We start from the raw sequence: 21,219 nt of genomic DNA, 5'->3' as shown, positions 1-21,219 counted from the left end.
CAGTTGCTCATTAAACTCAGACCAATGGGGCCGTCCGTCCCTGAACCTTGCCCAGTCGCATCAATGCTTACTTAAAGGCCTGGAACGCACTGTTAAAAGTCTGCTCCGCACTTCCTACCAAAAGACTAAATAACTGATTTACACCGTAGGTAAGAAGACAAAAGATAATCCGGGCTTTGTTTAGTTGGGTGGGTAGCAGGCACGTAAACCGCACAGGACAAACACAGCCACTCTGATTACCCAACTCGGTCACTGCAGTTCAGTGCTCTGACAGGGAAAGTTACTCTCCGGCAAGCCTCTTCCCCAATGAAGAGCATGTGGTGTCGCAGCACATTCTAATTAAAATATGTCCTTTAAAAACCCTCCTCAGGTTCCTCTATGAGAGAGTAAATGGGAAGGTCTTGTGCTGGGAATACCAGCATAAATCCATTTCATAAGGGCCACTAACCTCCTGAGTACTATTCCCTGGTGGAGCTTTGTCTGTTTACTGCAAAGAAAGAATTAATTTCTGGATCCAATTATAAAGCAATTTAAGTGTTGTTGTAAACTAAACTAGAGTACCCTCCAAAATGATTCACAAGCTCAATAAACTTAGGAATAAGGGCATATAAAATAATCAATACAGCAAAGTGAGAGTTAGATGCATGCTAAAAAAATGGGACAATTTTTTAAAGCTAATAGAGTTGCTCAGAGAAAAAGTTTGTACCTATATTTATATTGGGGGAAAAGAATTTAAACATTATTTTTCCTCAATAAATATATGCCAGAATCATTTACACTACAAAAATAAATCTCCTGCTTTTAAAAAAGCTGATTTTTAAGTTAATCTCAATCAGAGAACTATAATGTAGCCTCTCACAGCCTCCTGATTCACTGGGGTATAAAATGAGGTTAAAATACCCATGTAAAATCTACGTCATCCACTACCCTGAGGAAGAGCAAAGAACTGTCAGACTAAACAAGACAAAGGCTGTTGACCTTCAGAAGTCAGGACATGGTTACAAACAAATAAATAAAAAAGCAAGATACCACTTTCCACTATTAGGTCAATGATTACGATTAACGCCAGGAGAGCAGTGGTAAACCTGCTGGGTAGAGCACGTAAGTGCACCTCGTCTCAGCACACAGTGAGGCAAATGGTTTGGCAGGCAAAGAAAATCCACACACATGCCCACACTCAGACACACACAAACTCACGGGCACTCGCGCACACTCACCAGTGTGCTGTTTGTCCGTGGAGCTGCTGACCTCCGAGCTGGGGGTTGCCACGGTATCGGCGAGCGCCACCAGGAACATCTGCTCGAGGCGCGTGAGGCCGGGCAGGCTGGAGTGCATCAGGTGGCTGGACAGCACCCGGGCGTGCTCGGGGCCGAAGTAGGTGGGGCCGTACTGCGACAGGTCGATCACCCGCGACTTCCGCTCCTTCTTCTCCTCGGCGAAGCTGACGAAGTCGTCGGTGCTGACGGTGGGCACCTGGAACAGGTCGCCGTACTGGTCGCCGGGCGCGGCCTGGGCCTGGGCGCCCGGGACCCCTTTGCCCGCGCCCTTCCCGGCCTCGTCGGCAGCCTTGTAGGAGGAGTCGTCGTCGGCGGAGAGCAGGGCGTACAGCGGCAGCGGCGGGATGGAGTTGATCTCGGTGTAGTCGCGGCCGCCGTCGCGGCCCGCCAGGATGGTGTCCTTCGCCGTGCTGCCGCTGACGCTGATGGTGCGGGACATGTGACGTCTGGCTCCGCCCTCTCCCGCCTCCGCGTCGCGCACCACCGCCACCTCCCCGGCGATGCACTTGACCAGGTGGGACAGGATGGCCTTGGCCCGCCGCACCTTCCCCAGGTCCATCAGCTCCAGCAGCTGGGTGGGGTGGTACTGCGGCAGGGTGGGGGACAGCGAGTGAGCCGCCTCAAACAGGCTCCCGTCCTGACTGACGGCCGGCAGCCTGAGGGCCTCGTCCGCCCCCTCCAAAATGCTCTTGGCCCTGGGGCGGGGCTCGGAGTCCGAGTCCTGCGCCGTCACGTTTTCGGACGAGGACAGGCTGTCGCTCTCGGCCTCCCCGGGCCTGCTGTCCCGCCCCCACTGGGCGTACACCTGCATCTCGCAGTCCATCCCCACCACCAGGATCCCGTCCCGCACCCAGGACAGGGACACGGGCAGCGAGGGCGTCCCGTCCACCGAGGACACCAGGTCCACGGCCCGCAGCAGAACCCAGCGGGACCGGATGCCCTGCTTCACGCTGCCCCCCAGCGGCAGGGTGACCACGGCCGCGCCCTCCCCCCCGCCTGTCTGCTCCCCCACCACCCCCGAGACCCGCCCGTACATCAGCACGCTGGAGCCCACGCCCACGGTCAGGATGTGCGAGCCGTCCTCCTTGGACAGCCAGTCCAGGTGGACAAAGTGCTTCCGGTTCGGGCTGCCCTGCGCCCCCCTCCCGCCGTACAGCAGGTCCGACTTGCTGTAGACCACCAGGTTGCTGTCCACGCTGACGCGGGGGTCCAGGGCGGCTCCGGCCGAGACCCCGACTAAGTCGTCCAGGTGGATGGTCTGCTCCAGCACCCACTCGGACCCGCCCGTGGACTCGCACTCGTAGATGGAGACGTGCATGGAGAACTCCCTGCGCGCTTTCGCCAGCGTGTGCCCGCCGTCGCCCGGCGACGGCTGCTTGAAGGACACGGCCAGCCGGCCGGTGTAGGAGCAGCTGACGGCCACCGGGCGGCCGGGGACGCTCACCGCGCTGTCGCTGTCCCGCTCGTCGTTCATCAGGGCCCAGGGCTCCCAGCGGTACGCCCGCTCCCCGGCCCCGCCCGCCTCCACCCCGCAGCGCCAGAACCGCACCCGGCTGTCCGAGCAGGTGGTCACGATCAGGTACGGAGCCAAGGACACCGGGTAGATCGACGAGGAGCTCAAGTGCCCTGCAGAAAAAACGCTAATCTCAGACAGCATTCTCAGCCATGACTCAAACCCATGCAACACTTTTACAGTTCCCCACTAGATCTGCATACAACAGGTGGGTAATTGCATCTGCTAAGTGACTGCAATGATGTATGTAAAAAACCGACCAGCAAAAGGGTGTGGCCTATGCACTACCTGCAGGCAAACACAGCCTGTGAACCACCTGCAGAGGGGTGTGGAGTCTGCCGTACCTGCAGGAGAATGCAGGGTGCAGCGGCGTGTGGCGTACCTGCGGAGGGTGTGGCGCGGATGACCTCCACCCCGGCGGGGAGCTCCAGGCGCTGGCTGTAGACCAGCTGGGAGCTGAGGATGAGCTTGCTGGCGGACTGCAGGTGAGCAGAGGAGGAGGAGTGGGGGAGGGGGCTGTGCCCGGGGGAGGCGTCCGGCGAGGAGTCGCCGTCGTCCTGCTGCACCGGCACCACCAGCTGGTTCTGAAACATCTGCTCCGGGAAACTCCCATCTACAAAAGGAACAGCTGGTATCATTCTCTGATAAACACTCACGCATTTAACCTCACACCACACACCGAGTAGATAACCCTTAAAAATAAAATGGTGTGACAAATGATTGGTATGGCTTACCAAACACTTTTAGTGGGATTATGTTTTTAAGAAACCAATTCCCTACCACACCTTTTAAACATGTATACACTTACAGTAGTAATACAGACCACTGCAGGACTGTAAAGTAAATTACCAACATCTATGAGTCAGGGCCCTTAAAAAGTTTCCCTAAGTGAAAAGAAAAACATTTCACTGTTGATGTAGTCACACTGAAAACTTGCCAGCACCATATCTCCTGCTGCTTATTGTACATTGCCACCTGTAGTTCATTTGTTTTGTTTTACTCTGCATATTAAATGAATGCAATGTGACAGTAAGATGGGGGGTTACTGCCATCCAAACTGTAACAGCAGGTGCAGTAGGCATTTGGGGTAAGATGGCGGAGGGGGTGGAGAGGGTGTGGTACTGACCCACGCAGGCCTGGATAGACTGTAAATGCAGGTGCCACATTTGCAGGGTGGTGCTACGGTCTCCATCCTTCTCCATCACCACCAGAAAGAACTTTTCTGAGAAAGGTGGAGGGTAGTACCCTGTGGAACATTTTTTTACTATTATTATAAACTCAGGCATCTAGAAAACACACCAAAAACCAACACTTTACCAGTTTTGGTTTTATTTCAAGTGAAACAACCTGAATGGCTGCCCTTAGTTAACAAATTTGGTGGACCTCGGTATGAAAACACACATAAAACGATAAAAAAATGGCAGGTTATAGCTGTGCTGATCACACATATACACAGGGGACATATACTGTAAGTCAATTGAATATCATCATTCAGGTCCAGGTGTAATACAATTTCAAAATGATTAGCTACATGTTCTAATGCTAATTCATACATTCAGTAACCTTTCAAACGTTCCCTATGTACTTTTAATCTTTGAAAACATCAAATAGCACTTCTGCTATACACGTGAGAGCTGGATGATGTCAGACATGTCTTACTGATCATTGGTCAGAATGAGCATTTTGGTATTAAAAAGCTGTTCCCCACCCATGTAGGCACGACACAGCAAACGCACTCTACACCAAACTGCCCACTGAAAGATGTAGGTGTGAGGGAAAACTAATTCATGAATAACCCGTGACCAGAGGATACATAAACCGCTGTGGAAGCTTGCACGCTCAGTCGGGGCGTACCCTGGGCAGAGTCAGGAGGGGCCTCTGGGGGTCTGTACCCCAAAATGAAGTCCTCCTGGAACACGTGGAGCAGCTGTGTGTTGGACCCGCACTGGAGAAAGGGAAAGGGAGATACAGGATAAGTAGAGACTCAGCGCTTATCTACAGCACTCAGATCATTACATTATATTACATTACATTACTGTCATTTAGCAGATGCTCTTATCCAGAGCGACTTACACAACTTTTCACATTGCATTTATTTATACAGCTGGATAAAGACTCAAGTAATTCAGGTTAAGAACCATGCTCAAGGGTACAACAGCAGTGTCCTCCCTGAGAATTGAGAATAATTTGAAACCTCTGATCCCTTTAAACACCAGTAAATAAAATTATGAATAAGCACAAATTTCTTTCTCATATGGCTGTAAGTGTTCATTTGGAGCATGTTTTGTTAATATCTGCAGTAGTGTTTTCAAATTTTACCAGCATCTACAGAGTTAAATGCATATCTGACCCAGGTCTTGCACACAGTGTGTCTGTGTTTCATGTTGAATGTGTGTGAGATCCACCCTCACCTGCTCAGTAATGATGTCCAGCTCAATAATGCAGCCTGGCCTGGCGGTGGACTGCTGGCTCACGATGTTGAAAACCTTCCCCACCAGTTTCTGCCCAAAGAAACAGGTGCTAAATTGCTCTCCATTCTCTCCAGTACCGGCTCATCAAACTCAGAAAGGGAGGCCTGTCGGACAGACCTGGCTGCTTACCGAGGTCTCAGGGTCGGACAGTTCATCCAGAAGTTTCCGGGCATCAACCACTGCCTGATACAACCGCAGGTGCTTCCCATCAGACGCCACGAAGCAGGCGCTCGCCGAATTGCAGTAAGAACCTGAACAGCAGAAGATCCGCAGAACATATTATGAACACTTTCCTCTTCTATATTAAAACAATACTACTACCGTATCACTATAAATGACAATTAAAAGACCTGCTATTATGATTTCATAAACACCAAAAATATTCATTAAAATACTTGCATTTATATTGTGCTTTTATTACACAATTATGATCTAACAAATACGTACATACATACATACATATGTACATACATGTACAGTATAAAAATGAATCAGTCCTGATTACAGTACTGTCAGTATCAGTGTTATAGTAATGAATGGGTCCAGATTACAGTACTGTCAGCATCAGTGCTATAGAAATGAATCAGTCCTGATTACAGTACTGTCGGTATCAGTGCTATAGTAATGAATCAGTCCTGATTACAGTACTGTCAGTATCAGTGTTACAGTAATGAATGAGTCCTGATTACAGTACTGTCAGTATCAGTGTTACAGTAATGAATGAGTCCTGATTACAGTACTGTCAGTATCAGTGTTACAGTAATGAATGAGTCCTGATTACAGTACTGTCAGTATCAGTGTTACAGTAATGAATGAGTCCTGATTACAGTACTGTCAGTATCAGTGTTACAGTAATGAATGAGTCCTGTTGTAAGCCCTATCCCTCACCCAGTACAGAGCTGGGGATGAGTGTAGGTAGCCAGGCCACGTTGGAGAAGGCGGAGGTGTGGAGGGAGTTGATGCGGGCGAGTTCGGACACGCCCCCGGTGCAGGACAGCGGCCCGATGTGGTCCACCCGCCACAGGATCATCTCGCTGTAGATGGCGTTGGGGTCGTGGAAGGTGCGCGTGGCGGCGTTCTTCAGCTCTGTGAGGGCCGCGCCCCTCTGCGGCGTGCCCCGCCCCCACTGCTGCCCCGCCTCCGCCCCCTCCTCCGCCCCGCCCTCCTCCCGGCCGGACGGGGTCAGCAGGGCGTTGTGGTGCGAGGAGGTGAGCAGCAGCGGCAGCACGGTGTGGCAGGCCAGGTCGTTCAGGTGGAAGCGGTGGCCGCAGTAGCGGAACTTGTGCGAGACGGTCAGCACCGAGGAGAAGGCCGACTTCTCGGCGAAGGTGACGGCCCACTGGTTGAGCGAGCCGTCCACGTGCTTGGACACCATCATGACGGCGGGGCCGATGAGGGCGGCCAGCGAGTGGCCCGCCGCCGGGCCCAGCGGGGCGGAGCCCGAGGCGCTGTGCGGCATGCGCTGGGCCTTCCGCCGCCGCTGCAGCGTAGTGCTGGACTCCCGCTCGGTGAAGGTGCAGGCGTACATCATGATGTTCTTGCTGAGGGAGTTCGCATCGCCCGCGGGGAACGCCACAGGGATCTGGGAGGAGAAGGACACCTGAAAGCAGGGAGAACACAATCAGTCATTAAACATACTGTCACCACTCAAACAACAACACGCTGTCACTTCCTGTTAATGCCTCCCATACAAAACATACATACTTCCATCAATAACATAAATATATTACCTGTATTTACAGGTATTGTACTGATTAGCAAATCCAGGTGGTTGGCACAAAATACTGGGGAGGATTTTTACTTTCAGAACCTGGATTTTCCACCTCTGAAAAAACACAGTAAGTATATACTGTTGTGTGTATTTACAGGCCAACTGTGGAGCTAGCAGGTGTACCTGGACTTGTCTGAATATTCCCGGGATGTACTCATCCAGGTACTTCACGTGCCACACCAGGAAGGAGCCGTCCATTGGGTGGATGGTGAAGAGCATGTCTGGGCTCCTGTTCCACTCCAGGGTGAGGGCCTCCAACTTCCTGTCCAGCAGCATTGTGGGTAAAGGGGAGCTGCCGCTGGAGCCGGGGGAGGAGGCCTTGGTGCTGCCCTCCGGATCGCCGTCCTCCTGCTCAGAGGAGCCTCTGTCCGACATCTCATCCAGATCTGGAACACGCAGAGAGAGGTCCACATCAACCAATGTTACCTTACTGAAGTTAGAGAACAATACAGGTTAAGCATATTTTAAAACGGAAAATAGAGGTTTTCCACTCCCTGTTGAAACTGTAAACCAGTATTTCATACACTGGGTTTAACTTTTCTCCAGAAAGCACAAGAGACAGAGGGTGGTTACATGAGAAAATATAACACCACCCAAGGAAGGGTCATTTTAATGTGGCGCCTGTTTAATGGCAGCTGAAAAAAAAACAACTCCCCAAGTATTAAAGTTCCAATTCCATATGAAAGATAAATGTTAGATGAGTGCCAATATTATATAACATAAAAGTAAAATTTAAATAGTGAGTAAATTTGTCATAGATGTTGAACACGCAGTAAACGCTAATGCTGAACGTACCCAGGTCAAACTTGGCCTGCGGCCCCTCGGGGTCCGGGTCGTCAGCAGTGGACTCCAGGTGCGTCTCGGACAGCCTGCGCAGCTGCTGCATGAACAGGTCCATGGAGATGGTGAAGCTCAGGTCCTTGTTGTTCAGCCAGTGCACCACAAAACCGCCGCTGGCCTCGTCCCCCAGGAACGCCGTCGCCGACAGGACCTGGGGGATATCTGGGAGGCACAGACAGCAGAGGGTGGGACGTCGGGAGAGAGCAGACGAGCCAAGAAGTGGAGCAGAAATATACCTGTGCTGAGACTGAGATGTACCGCTACAGGGATAAGTGATATTCTTGCGCTGAGATTAGAGCTATACCAGTGCGCAGATTGAGATAAACCTGTCCTGACATAGACCTGTGCTGGGAGTGAGATGTGCCTGTGCTGGGGACGGGTTGAGATGTACCTGTGCTGGGGTTGATGCTGGCTGAGATGTGGAAGTGGCAGAGGGCGTTGGCATGGTGAGAGATGTGTCGGTGGACCTCGTGTGAGCCCAGCTGACTGGGCAGCAGCTCGGTGTGGGCCGCCAGGGCAGAAGAGCGCCTCCGGCCGCGACGCAGGTGCTTCAGGTGGTGAATGGACTGCAGGGAGTTATAGAGCAGCGCGTTAGTGGGAGGAGTTACAGAGCAGTGTGTTAGTGGGAGGAGTTACAGAGCAGGTTAGAGAGAGGAGTTACAGAGCGGGTTAGTGGAAGGAGTTACAGAGCAGGATAGAGAGAGGAGTTACAGAGCAGGTTAGAGGGAGGAGTTATAGAGGAGGTTCGTGGGAGGAGTTATAGAGGAGCAGGTAAGTGGGAGGAGTCACAGAGCAGGTCAGGGGGAGGAAATAAATAAATATATATTCTACAAAGTTGCCTATATATACTGTAGATAAAATTCCATGGCTGATATATTAAGCAGCATGTGTGGTGTATTTAGACCTATACGTGTAACAGTAGGTAACAGCTGGTACCTCCAGGGCATGTTGGATCTTGTCCTTTTGCCCCCCTGGGTGGGGCAGGCTGCTGCTGCTGCTGCTGCTCTCTGAGATCTGCCCCCCCAGCAGGCTGTCCTCAGGCAGCAGGGTCTCAGACCACAGCCTGCAGATCCCGTCCAGGCAGGAGGTCAGCAGCACGTTACACACCGAGCCCCTGTGCACACACACACGCACATGCACGTGCGCACACACACACACACACACACACGCACACACACGCACACACGAACAAGAAACATAAACACATGCACAGCGTAGTGTGCACTGCATCTGGTTGCTAAGAAAATACAGTAAACCTAAATCCCCAGACATTTTCCTCTTGGCAATGCAATCAGTATATCTACATTGCTCATAAATCGAATATCTTTATGTACACGGTCATATACTGTTAACCACGTATTGAATAGCATGTACAGAGAGCTCTATTTCAGTTGAAAGGGTGAAGGCTTGAAGCTCACTTGGGCATGTACTTGCTGGTCCTCCTCCAGGAGAAGCCAGTGACAGCGCGGGGGTGTGCCAGGTACACGAAAGAGAAGTGGACGGGTGTGGCCTTCTTCTCGGGCAGCTCTGGGATCACCACTGCTGACTTCCACCCCGTGGTGGGGTACCATACCTTCAGCAGGCAGTCATCCTGGGCCAGCACAGAGACACAAAGAGAGCACCACATCCGCGTCATCCAAGGCAACCAGACCGACAGCATTCCCACAATGCACATGGTCACATGATGGCTCGTTCAACAGAAGGAAGTTGGAAAATGCACTCTCATTATTTCCAACAAACCACACATCAGTGAAAAATGCTGTCACCCAAATATGTCCTCATATAAACAGACAATGGAACACATGACATCTAACAACTTCCTTCCTTTCTAGTGAGCAAAAGACTAGAGTCTAGATGACGAGAAGGGTGAAAAACTAGGTTGAGAGATGTTTTGACATAAACGGACTAGGTTAACCCCAATATAGCTCAGATTTTACCTGGATACAGCCAGGCTACGTCCTAGTTGGCCAGACACCTTTTAGATGTAACTGGCTTTTCACCTGAATGCCAGGACGGCAATGTTCACCGGGTTTACCACAACTTCATGACTTTCCTCTCTGTATAATCTGGACAAGATCAACTGTACGTCACCTGCTGCTTTGCTGGAGCATTAGTGTAATAAGAACATGCCCTGAGGAAACGTATTTCTCTGGTAGTTTGGTGATGTAAAGGGGAAATACACAAAAAAAAAAACAGGAAACACATTTTGCCATACAGTACCTTCCCTGCGGTGGCAAAGTACTCCCCGTCGGGCGACCACTTCATCACATGCACAGGCACAGCAGTCCTGGGAGAAGCACACAGACATCACCTACCACACAAACACCCACACGACCATCTGCGCCAAAGCTGGTGGGAGAGAGTCTCTGAAAAGTACTGGCTTAACAATCTCTCCTTTTTTCACTGTAGCTGATGCCTGGTGAGTGTAACACGCATCACCCAGGCTTGTGCTACACGTTGATGTACGCTGCGCACTGTTTTGTGGTCCTGAGACTTAATGGCTGTGTAAAAAATAAATAAAAAACAATTGGCAGGACAAGGAAAAGACCTGAGGAATAAGTAAATGACCACAGGTACCATCAACAGGTACAATCTGTGGTTGCGATTGGGGGGTGGAGGGGGGGGTGGAGGCTTTTCTGCATGTATTTCAACTCCCTCTAGACCAGTGATTGTCTCAACACTGGGGAAGGAAATAAATGTGACACACAGTGAATTGGGGACAGTTAATAAAAGCCCACACTGTGGCTCTCCAGGACCAGGGTTGAGTAGGCTTGCAGTTTTGAAATGTCTCTGGGTAAGTTGCAGGGAACTGAAAATCAATCTGAGTCACAGTTCCTCACTGAACCCATGTGAGTTTAGTGTCAGCTGATGGTGTTGACTCTATGACTGCTCTTTTTGACTGCTGCACTTCCGACAAAAGGTCTCAGTCTGCATCGGGCATTGACCGTGTCTGTGTCAACACATCTACAGCCACACAGGCCAGGCCTAGCCTGCTCTATCAACAATCCATTTACAGGAAGCAATGGCTGTACCAGCTAAGCAAGCCAACGGCATGAATCTGCATGTTAGATAGCTTTGTGTGTGTGTGTGTGTGTGTGTGTGTGTGAGCAGTAATTAGTGCGAGTGTGTGTCTGAATTGGGACCTTATTAAATGGCACTCACTTGCATTGCCAGACACACTTCCAGTCATTTAAGGCAGGATGGAGTTTATCTTCAGCAGCCTGACCCTCCTCTTCCTCCACCAGCGTGTCACTGGAGGGCGGAGCCCACAGCTGCAGCTGCTCTGTCGCAGCGAGTATCCGGTTACCTGTGGGGGGGGGGGGGGGGGCAAATGGTTGGCAGAAATGCTTTTCCTTCTGTTGTGTTTAGAGCACCCATGTTACACTAAGGAATTTAGGTCAGGATGTGAAGGATGTTTAGGCAGGATGTGAAGGGAAATGAAACAGCTGATGTATCAGGAACAAAGGGTTAGCTGGTGGTGTATATAATGTACACAGACTGCCGATTTGCTCTGACTGGCAAAAATATGTCTATTTTTTTGGATCTATTGAATTTCACCCAGAACAGAAACCAAAATTCTTAAATTTGTGTTTTAAAATAAAGGATGAAACACACTACCATTACACAGTGAATCTGAGTAATAAAATCTTTTATCATAGGCAATGAACTATTCCACCAAATTACACAGGCACACATAGGCATTTCCTCCACAGAGCCTGCAGTCACGCTCCAAAGAGGACAGAGGTGTTAAAAATGCACAGGTCGTGCGGGGATACCTTGCGGATCCCATGCCAGATTGTACGTCACATCACTGAGGAAAAACTGGCCGGTCTTGTGCCACTGGTAATTCAGCTGCTGTGAAAGAGAGACATACGGGAACACCGCTTCACACAGGCACAGGAGAGCACTGCACAGCTTATTTATTTCACCATCTCCAGCAGAACAATTTCACAAATGCGCATCAATGTGTATGGTGCTACAAAAAAATACCAAGTGAAATTTTCTATTGTTTGATCTTGGACACCATTTTTATCTATATGTTTCAGGATGGTATGATTTACAGGGGGAGGTATGCAACATACTAAGGGTGTTACCATCCATAGTAATAATATACCATGTAGGCCTATTTCATCTACATCATGATTCTGTCCAACATTATACAACCCGCACATACATAACTGTACAGACTCATAACATATGGTACATTGTATGGAAGTGAGTAAATAATTAACAGCAGAAACCTACTGGTCAGAAGTGTAAAGTAAATAATTACTCACATTGTGTCGTTTGTTTGGGTTGGTTGCAACAGGCTCAAAGATGCACACGGTGTTCCCATAGGAGGCAGCGATCTGAGGATAAATGAATGGCTGCACTTCAGCGTCCCAAAGCACATCCAGCGCTGCTGCTCTTAGTGTAAGTGCACATCCAGCACTGCTGCTCTTAGTGTAAGTGCACATCCAGCACATCCAGCACTGCTGCTCTTAGTGTAAGTGCACATCCAGCACATCCAGCACTGCTGCTCTTAGTGTAAGTGCACATCCAGCACATCCAGCACTGCTGCTCTTAGTGTAAGTGCACATCCAGCACATCCAGCACTGCTGCTCTTAGTGTAAGTGCACATCCAGCACATCCAGCACTGCTGCTCTTAGTGTAAGTGCACATCCAGCACTGCTGCTCTTAGTGTAAGTGCACATCCAGCACATCCAGCACTGCTGCTCTTAGTGTAAGTGCACATCCAGCACATCCAGCACTGCAGCTATAAGTGTTACTGCATCTGACTGCAACTTCAAATATTTAGACCCCAACTGGACCCCAACTGCATTTAGTTTACAAACTAAGTATGAACCAATACAGTTACTCTTGGACAGCTGTGAGAGCTCTTGTTAATAAAGGCTTCTCTGGAAGATATATATAGTACAATAAAATACACTCTTCCCTAGTTTTGCTTTCTATTGTCATGTCAATAGGTTCGCACTACAATATGTTCTAGACAAAAGCTGGGGTAAAACAACAGGGGTCTGTACAGCAGTGTACAGTGAGCTCCATAATGCTTGGAAAAAAAACACTTTTTTCTTGATTTGGCTCTGTACTCTACAATTTTAGATTCACGTGTGGTTAAAGTGCACATTCTCAGCTTTTATTGAAGGGTATTTTACCATAACACCCCCACCATCATGCTTGACAGGTGAGGGGGTCCGTGTGCTTTGGATCTTGGCCAGTTCCTTTTGACCTCCACAGATTGCTCTTGTCACCATTCTGTGAAAGTGAATGTTGCTCTCATCTGTCCATGAGACCTTCTTTCCAGAACTCTGCCTGCTCTTTTAGGTACTTCTTAGCAAACTGTAACCTGGCCGTCCTGTTTTTGTGGCTAACTAGTTAGCATCTTGCAGTGTAGCCTCTGTAGTTCTGTTGCTGACAGAACTGTGAAGTCTTCTGTGGACAGTAGTTGCTGACACAACCATGCCTGCACGCCAACCACGCCTTCTGAAGAATGTTTCTGATCTGTTGGCGATAGGCGTTTGGGCGTTTTTCAACATTATGGGAAGATTTCTTTGGTCATCAACTGTAGTCTTCCTTGACCTACCAGGCTCTTCGCGATTGCCGAGCTAATGAGTGGTCTCTTCCTTCTTAATGATGTTCTTAATGATTTTGAAAAGCCTGAAGTTTGGCCTATGTCTCTTACTGTTTTATTCCTATTTCGCAGCCTCATAATGGCTTTCTTGACTTTCAGTCGCACAGCTCTAAGGCTTCAAATTGACAAATGCCAATAACAGACTCAAAAGGCAATCAAAGACCTAGAATCAAGACTAGATATTGAAAGCTCTATTATATCTGCACTGAGGGAGCAATTTAACACACCTCACTCAGAAACACCTGTGCTATGTATAGACAGTGCTGTAGTTTCTACATGGTGAAACCAGAATGTCTAAAAATACCCTTAAATAACAGCTGAGAATCTTCACTTTAACCACAAGATTGAAGACTTGCTTGATTTCAAATCTAAAATTGTGGAGTACAGAGCCAAATCAAGAAAATATATGTGTGTCCAAAACATTATTGAGCTAACTGTATATAAGAGGCCATTAACACACATGCTTTCTGTCTGATAAGTAAACATACCCTTCCCAGCTGATGCGAGCACTCCACACATCCCACTTGTATGTTGCCATGCTGGGCACCAGGGACAATCTGCACACACTCGAAATCACTGGAGAGGATGACAATATCACAGCCAGACCCATATGCCTGAAAACAAAGAGAGACAGAAATTTAGTGGGGGATGAGTGTGCACCTTAGCAGGAATCTCTGCCATTTTGACGGTGGTGGTGGGGGGGGCAATAAAATCAAAGGGTTTCAAGCATCTCCCTCACAGGTGCATCCAGTAGTTTCTGGGGTGAAAGCAGCCAGCAAAAACCTTGCAGGACAGGGAAATAAAAATGTTGTTACTTCCTGAGACATTCTGCATCTCTGTTAACCTCCGGAAGTGAGGTCATCCACAGCCAAAGAGGGCAGCGTCACTGAACAGACAAACTGCAGGCCATGACTGGTGTAGTTACATACCTAGTAATGGAACAGTCAGCCTTCATGAACCCCCAACCCCTCCCCCAAACCCCAGAGGGAGATCTATCATAAACTGTCAAACACTCTTCCATACAAACCAATCAAAAAACTTCGCACCCCCTTGCAAAACATTATGTCTGGTTGAAATATGTGCCTGGTTGATAACATGCAACAGCTCCACCCACTTGTGGGATGTCCACAAGTGTGATTGTACTCTCATAACAAGACCACCGAGAAACCACAGCATCAACCTACTGCAGAATCCATTACATCACACTTCCCACATTAGAAACACCACCACTGATGCTGTGAGGAGGTTGTCAAAAACAAGAGCATCAGGTTTTGTTTTCACACCTGGATAGAGAGTGAAACATCAGCGCCCTATCCGGGAATCAAACCTGCAACCTCCTGACTAGAGGCCCGGGGCACTAACCCCTGCGACACATGGCTGCTGCTCATCCTGGGGTCACTGATGAACACTGGCACTCGGTGCTGCACATGGCAATACACCTAGGCTGCAGGGCGTTGTTATGGTTACCATCCCAGAGATGGTTTATTTAAAGGAGCACAAGAGGCATGGAACATCTGCAGTACTAAGCTCAACCTGTAAGAATAATTATGAACTGAATCTCAGCCAATTCTGTTTATGCAAAAAACAACCACAAAAAGGCATAATAATGTACTACAGTCTGGTGAAGTATATTAAATATAATTATCACACCCCGTCTGGCCATTCTAAGAGGACATTCTTACCCCAGAATGACCCCCATCCAGTTACGAGCAGGAAGGAAAACACACATAAATGCATGCCCATATAGGCTACAACACACACACACACAGACAGTGATTGCCAATTACAACTGCTGAACATCACGAGGAACACAGTGATCACTGATTATCCTGGTTACAGCAAGAACACTCTTTTGAACTTCGTTTATAGCTGACGAAGATGAGTCTGTTTAAGCACTTGGCCTGATGATCTGCATAAACCTGACAGATCACAGCTTCTAATTTGCATCTATTACATAATGTCAGCTAATATCCTTCTTCACTTGCCTTCTTATTATGCGTTCTTACACAGAGGTCTTGAAGTAACACTTGGTGAACTTATTCCCATGCATGCCATATAGCTAGAAGTGGGCATACACACAGTGCACTTTCAATGATACCGTTAGCCCTCACTCTTCTGAGTTCTAACTGCCAAAATTCATAAAACAATTGAGACATATGGAAAAAGTTGCTCAATGATGTGATTCAATAACCAGTCACAACATTAGTAAGATAAACAACAATAGAATGACTCACTCCCTGGTGTGCAAGCTCACTATTCATATATAATAGGCTACTATGTGCCATATAGCCTACACTGGCGTACACACATACTACTGCATTCATGTTGTCACATAAAACTTGATTGTTATGAGAAAACTAACTAAATAACTAATTAGACACACAACTGATATACTTGAGAACTGAGCATGTGCATTACTTTGAGAGATTATTTTTGTTAACAGAGGCCCATGTCTGAAGCATTAAAATTGCAGTAACAAATGTCACTGTGTCATGTCAGCTCCTATAGGAAAGCCTCCATTAAAGCAGGTTCTTCTCATAGATATGTCCTTACTGTGGCTAATTCAATCACACTGGAATTCTTTCAACTACAGTCCAAGGGTTCTTAAGTAAATTCAACAAGTAGCACAGCCACTCATCACGGGAACAAAACATCTTGTCATTGAGCAAAATGGGGTGCATATCTGAGGAAAAATGCAATTAAATGAAAACAAAGAATTAAAACAGAAATTCACTCAGAACAGAGGGAACCAATTTACAAACAAACTGAGCCAAAAGCTGAAAGGTTATGTGTTGTCAAGACCTTTAATGACATAGCTAATACAAGGGAGCACTTTCCCTCGCCATGCTGAAAATAGACACACACTGGTTACAGACCATGCTGTTAAACATTTTGCCTAATCCAGCGTAAGAGTCTTTTCTGAAAGCTCAAAATATGACTTTCAAACTATTTGAAAATGTTCACCTTCTAGCATTCCAGAATACAGTCACCCCTGACAGCTTCTGACATTAACAAAGACGTCCAGAACACAGTCATCCCTGATACTGCCACACTGCATCCTAAATGATACGGGTAATCGCAGTAACGGTATACCACTGGCACGTGATCACTGTTATCATAAATTACGAACAGCCCTGAGTTCAAGGCGTATGGGGCAATTGAATGACCTTGCCGAGGGTTTAAACCTCTAGTTAAGACCACTAGACCACTGCACTCCATTAGAACTGGGGCAGTTGCAGAGATTAAAGGACGTATGGGTTTCATTTAGTTTCTGGTTTAGTTCCTCCGTTTACCGCATATCACGATACCGCCCTGTATTGCATAATCTTGGAGCATACCGTATGCAGAAATTACAAATAAAAAAGCAGTTTCTACACAGCTTCCATTATGCAATGCAGAAGAAATGTGTTCATAGTTCACGTTGCAAGTTTATGTCTCGCTCTACGTAAAAGTACGATGTTTGTGCAGTCATATAAAACTATTCCGAGGATGAAAGATCTATAATAAATCACGCCTCTTTGGTGGCTCATATTCATTCATTCACTTCTGGGCTTAGACCACAGCGTCACGTTATAACCCTATATTACTTCGCAGAGATCAACTCTTAATTAGCGTAAAACAGGCCCATATGCGTTCTCTTGAATAGTAAGGTCAATAAACAAAGCAAAAAGGCAGTAGCCTCTTTTTGTACGTAAGTGTTGACTTGTGTAAACAAACACTAGGCTATAACATCAGTGTGTCAGACAGCAAAATAGTCTGGGTCAGGCTACACAGATTTTTAAAAAATCGTAGATACGACCTAAAAAAAAGCATTCCAGTACGTGAATCGTGGTGGCAACCTCCAGCAAACATTCACGCACACATGACTTCAACATTTTATTACTTTTCGAAAAACGTTAACTGAATTCCTTGCCAATATTTTGTACACGTCTAAATCGCATTAATGATGTATTCGCATGACTGGTGTGTACATTTGATACAATATGTACTCAGAATTAGGAATGACTATCAACGAAAACAGCTTAAATAGGCTACCTAATCATTTTGTGTAGTTCATGTTGTAATGGACACCGTTTATGCACTAATAGTCATTCCGATTATCTGTGGAGCGCACTGACGCCAAATGTTTGCCAACTCTGGCATTACCATACTGATGTGCGACTTCGCGAGCGAGCAAGCTAGCCACATCTGTCAGAATCAGGAAATGTGGGAGGGGTACGTAAGTTCGGAAAATCATCGATTGCACATGCACTTAAATTTCCACTAAATGACTCCAAACCGAAACTTCGTGTTCAGTCAGGCAATGTATGCTCAATATTTCCGGAAACGGTCTTCCAAAACAAGACAGGTCTGTAAACCAAAACATAAACCAAACGCACAACTGTCACTCCGAATGGACGATGTCGAAAATGAAGATAACGAGGGGAATGTCCTGGGCCAGCCACTCCGAATACGCCGTATATCCATGTTCAGTTTGTTTCTTAATCTAGCCAGCCTCATCCTCGCTGCAAATATTAAAAGGAATACTTACAGTAAAAGGGATGTCGCTAACGCTTCCCACCGAATAGCAGCTGTCTCCTGGATTCACAGCCCCAGTCAGCACCTGGTGGAGATGCATCTTCCCTGTTACTAGTGATGGATATTTAAATATTTACAACACATACGATCATTTAGCCTGTCGATTTCTCCATCTGTATTGCATATGAATCCCATCAAACCTCATCTGGCCTGTCAGTGATTTTTTCCGCTTAAATCTTTCCCCCGGCTTTACTTTTACACTGACATTGTTAAATACGGAACAGCTTGATCACGCGCAATCCAGTTTCCTCGATGTAACTGTTTAATTTTCTAGTCTAGGCTCGTTGTCAACAAGAATGGCCCGGATTACAACCCCTCGGTTTGTACGGACTGCTTTCTGCAGCAGGCGCCCGCCAAGCGCGCTCACGCCATTCCCAGGCGAAACTGCTCGTCACCGACACCCCTCTAGCGTGGTGGAGCGCGCATACCGCGATGACGATGCATGCTGTCATTGATCACTGGACTTGCAGGGCTGCGAGTTTAAATTGTACTGGACTGAATATCTGTTGTTAATATCACACATTCAGTGACGATATGGGAGGTGCTTAGGGAGTAAATGTATACGTGCTTGTTAGCAATTGCAGTGTAGATTTTTTCACGGTTTTATGAAACGCTGTCAGTGGGCATTCAAAGGGAATCCCCAACCCCCAAGGCTCGGGACACTTGGTGCATTCTGTCAGAAAAGCCTTAATGCTGTATGAATGACAATTCAAAGTGTCAGTGCCTGGAATTACAGTAATGAGCCAGAAGCAATAACTATGAATCAATATACTGTGCCCACACAGAACCATGGGTTACTCATTTCCAGTGTCATGCTTATTTGTGGGGGTACAATTGTTTTCCCTCTCTTTTGGGGGGGTGGTGTTGAGGGTGTGGGGGTGGGGATGCAGTGAAACAGCTGGTTTTTGGAAAGCAGTTTTTTGTTATTGTTTTGTGTGTGTGTGTGTGTGTGTGTGTGTGTGTGTGAGTCATCTGAAGAGGGCTGGCCTGGCTGGGAGGGGCAGGAGCCAGCAGTGTCCCAGAGCAAAAGCAGGGCATCAGGGCCTGCAAGCGAGTGTCAGAGGATGTAGGGATGTCAGGAAGCCTGGATGGAAGGTCTAGCTGCAGGACAGCATGTCAGAGCCATTGTTCCAAATGCAGTAACACAGCCACACAGTACATACAAGGAACGCCCACAATGTGGTTTATTGGAATAAAGGGACATAAAGCATAAAGATTGATTCCTAATAGTAAGCTCAGAAATCATTAAAAAGAAAAACTTCTCTGTTGTGTTACACTAGAGAAACTACAGCATCAATGCCTGTTTTCAGTTCTCAGTCAAGTGTTTTCATCTCTACAAAACATTTTGCAGCTTTACATTGTCATTGTTTTTGACCTTGAAAATTAAAAGTTGTTTTTTAAACAGGCATTAGAAAATAAATGTTTTAAAATATAAGTTTTCTATTCTGACATTTTGTTGAAATTTAAAGCTATTAAGGGGCACACTAAAACTAAAAAATGTGACTAATACATTGTGTCTACAAAAACTGCCAATTCAAATGACAACCCTGCTTAATTAGTGAGCTTAAGCGGCCTGGGAGTGGTGGGGGATAAGCACTTAAAGTGCAAATAGGCATGTCTTACAATTACTGTGCCTCCAAACCTGTCATCTTATAAAAACTAAGTTCAGTTTTTAATGTGTTCAGTCTACTATTAAGTCATCAATCTATTTGTTTTTCATACGTTGGGGAAGGTTATTTTAGTCAAAAACAGAATAGGTGAGATTGTACAGATTTTCTGTCCTTCAGAGACAAAATCCATGTCAAATTCCATTTTTCTTTGGCAATCACATGCCATTGGTTTAGTAGTGTGTAAAGATGCAATTGAGCGCAATACATGGAAAAATGTGCATTGTGCAGGATATTGGGAGGTAGAGAAAAAAAGGGCATTGAGAACATGGGCCTTCAGTTATACAGAGTAGAAGTAAATGCTTTATAGATTTTTTCATTTCATGGTTAGCTTTTAGCCTCAGGAGGTTCTGAACTGTTATCTGTTTGCTACTGTTCAGCTATAAAACTGTGGTGATTTACACATTTTGTCCAGAATTGTCATTTCAGTGTGAGGAATGAATAATAAGCACAATAACTCTTCTGCGGCATCTCGGAAGATCACAGATAGGCATTTCTTCTTAAGCCGTAGTTTTGTGCTGCCATTATTTGTAAAACTGCAAGTAGGCTACTATAGAAGTACCTGAGCCAAACGGACTGATATCTCCCTAAACAAGGAAACCTCTTCCTGTTAAGGGCTTGCATATTTGGATATTTTCAAAGTGCAAACAAATGTGGAGTGCCCAGAATTTGTATGCTCAACAACTTGTTCACAGGGGCCTTTTCCTTTGCACCGGTGTACACCCGTCCGCTTGCTCCCGGGAGAAATAACCTGCGAGCCAAAAGGAGACGCGAGGCGTGCCGCGCAGTGAGCACGATTCCCGCCCCGGCAGATGTGCCACTCTCACCGCGAGCCGCGCGTCACGTGAACATAGTGCCCCAGATTGTGTGGGAGGAGAAGGCGCGCGGAGACGAGCTGCCTCCGACGATTCGTCTCAAACTCGCAGCGTGTCAGTACAGTGTAGGCTTTCAGCGTTTGATGCACGTTTTAAAATACCAGACATTCCAAACATATTGCTCTCCATTGAAGATTGAGAATGCTGCCAAGAATAGGGACGTTTACAGGACACTATTCCTGTGACCAGTTTATGAGAAGTCCCTTCCGAGTTTGTTGATCAGGCTACATCAGGTAGACCTTGTAGCCTGCACAAAAAATGTTAATATTAGGAATGGGTAAAAATATGTGTCTACAAATAATATCTCGCTGCATTGTGAATACATTTGATTGCATTATATTTCAATATTTGTCTAAGCTTATATAGTCAATATATATGTTGAAATGAATTTGCCATTCATGCATTGTGCACACATTAGAGCTAAAGGTCATTTATATGAAGGTCTGACTTGCTTGCTGGGTTGCATTTCCCTCTCAGCAGTTCACTGACACAAATCCTATGAAGCAACATTACCACTGTGGAGGCATATGCACTCACATGGATGACACAGTGGGACTTCGGGATACTTTTCTTTTTTTTTTTTTCAAAAATCTAA

General features: G+C 47.0%; 1 protein-coding gene across 6 annotated transcripts in view; it reads right to left on the bottom strand.

The window, feature by feature from the left end:
* Positions 1-18,495, bottom strand: part of LOC118215250 (dmX-like protein 2) — a 60,453-nt gene extending 41,958 nt beyond the window's left edge. For 3 of the 6 annotated variants that reach the window (XM_035395828.1, XM_035395830.1, XM_035395832.1), the window contains exons 1-18: positions 18,036-18,495; positions 13,993-14,118; positions 12,150-12,221; positions 11,649-11,727; positions 11,035-11,179; positions 10,093-10,159; positions 9,291-9,463; positions 8,809-8,986; positions 8,264-8,438; positions 7,828-8,034; positions 7,156-7,418; positions 6,150-6,861; positions 5,391-5,512; positions 5,202-5,291; positions 4,645-4,735; positions 3,917-4,036; positions 3,173-3,403; positions 1,218-2,903 (exon numbers count right to left, since the gene is read on the bottom strand). In XM_035395828.1, the coding sequence (XP_035251719.1) occupies positions 1,218-2,903; positions 3,173-3,403; positions 3,917-4,036; positions 4,645-4,735; positions 5,202-5,291; positions 5,391-5,512; positions 6,150-6,861; positions 7,156-7,418; positions 7,828-8,034; positions 8,264-8,438; positions 8,809-8,986; positions 9,291-9,463; positions 10,093-10,159; positions 11,035-11,179; positions 11,649-11,727; positions 12,150-12,221; positions 13,993-14,118; positions 18,036-18,122 (4,624 nt within the window). In that variant the 5' untranslated portion in view covers positions 18,123-18,495. The remainder of the gene's footprint in view (positions 1-1,217; positions 2,904-3,172; positions 3,404-3,916; positions 4,037-4,644; positions 4,736-5,201; positions 5,292-5,390; positions 5,513-6,149; positions 6,862-7,155; positions 7,419-7,827; positions 8,035-8,263; positions 8,439-8,808; positions 8,987-9,290; positions 9,464-10,092; positions 10,160-11,034; positions 11,180-11,648; positions 11,728-12,149; positions 12,222-13,992; positions 14,119-18,035) is intronic. The other 3 variants (XM_035395831.1, XM_035395833.1, XM_035395829.1) reach the window with 2 other exon arrangements.
* Between the last annotated feature and the right edge of the window lie 2,724 nt (positions 18,496-21,219).

Source organism: Anguilla anguilla, chromosome 16 (genome assembly GCF_013347855.1).
Source record: "Anguilla anguilla isolate fAngAng1 chromosome 16, fAngAng1.pri, whole genome shotgun sequence".
Classification (NCBI taxonomy): Eukaryota; Metazoa; Chordata; class Actinopteri; order Anguilliformes; family Anguillidae; genus Anguilla; species Anguilla anguilla.
The sequence above is the reverse complement of the archived record's forward strand: the minus strand, read 5'-3'. Positions and strand labels throughout refer to the sequence as shown.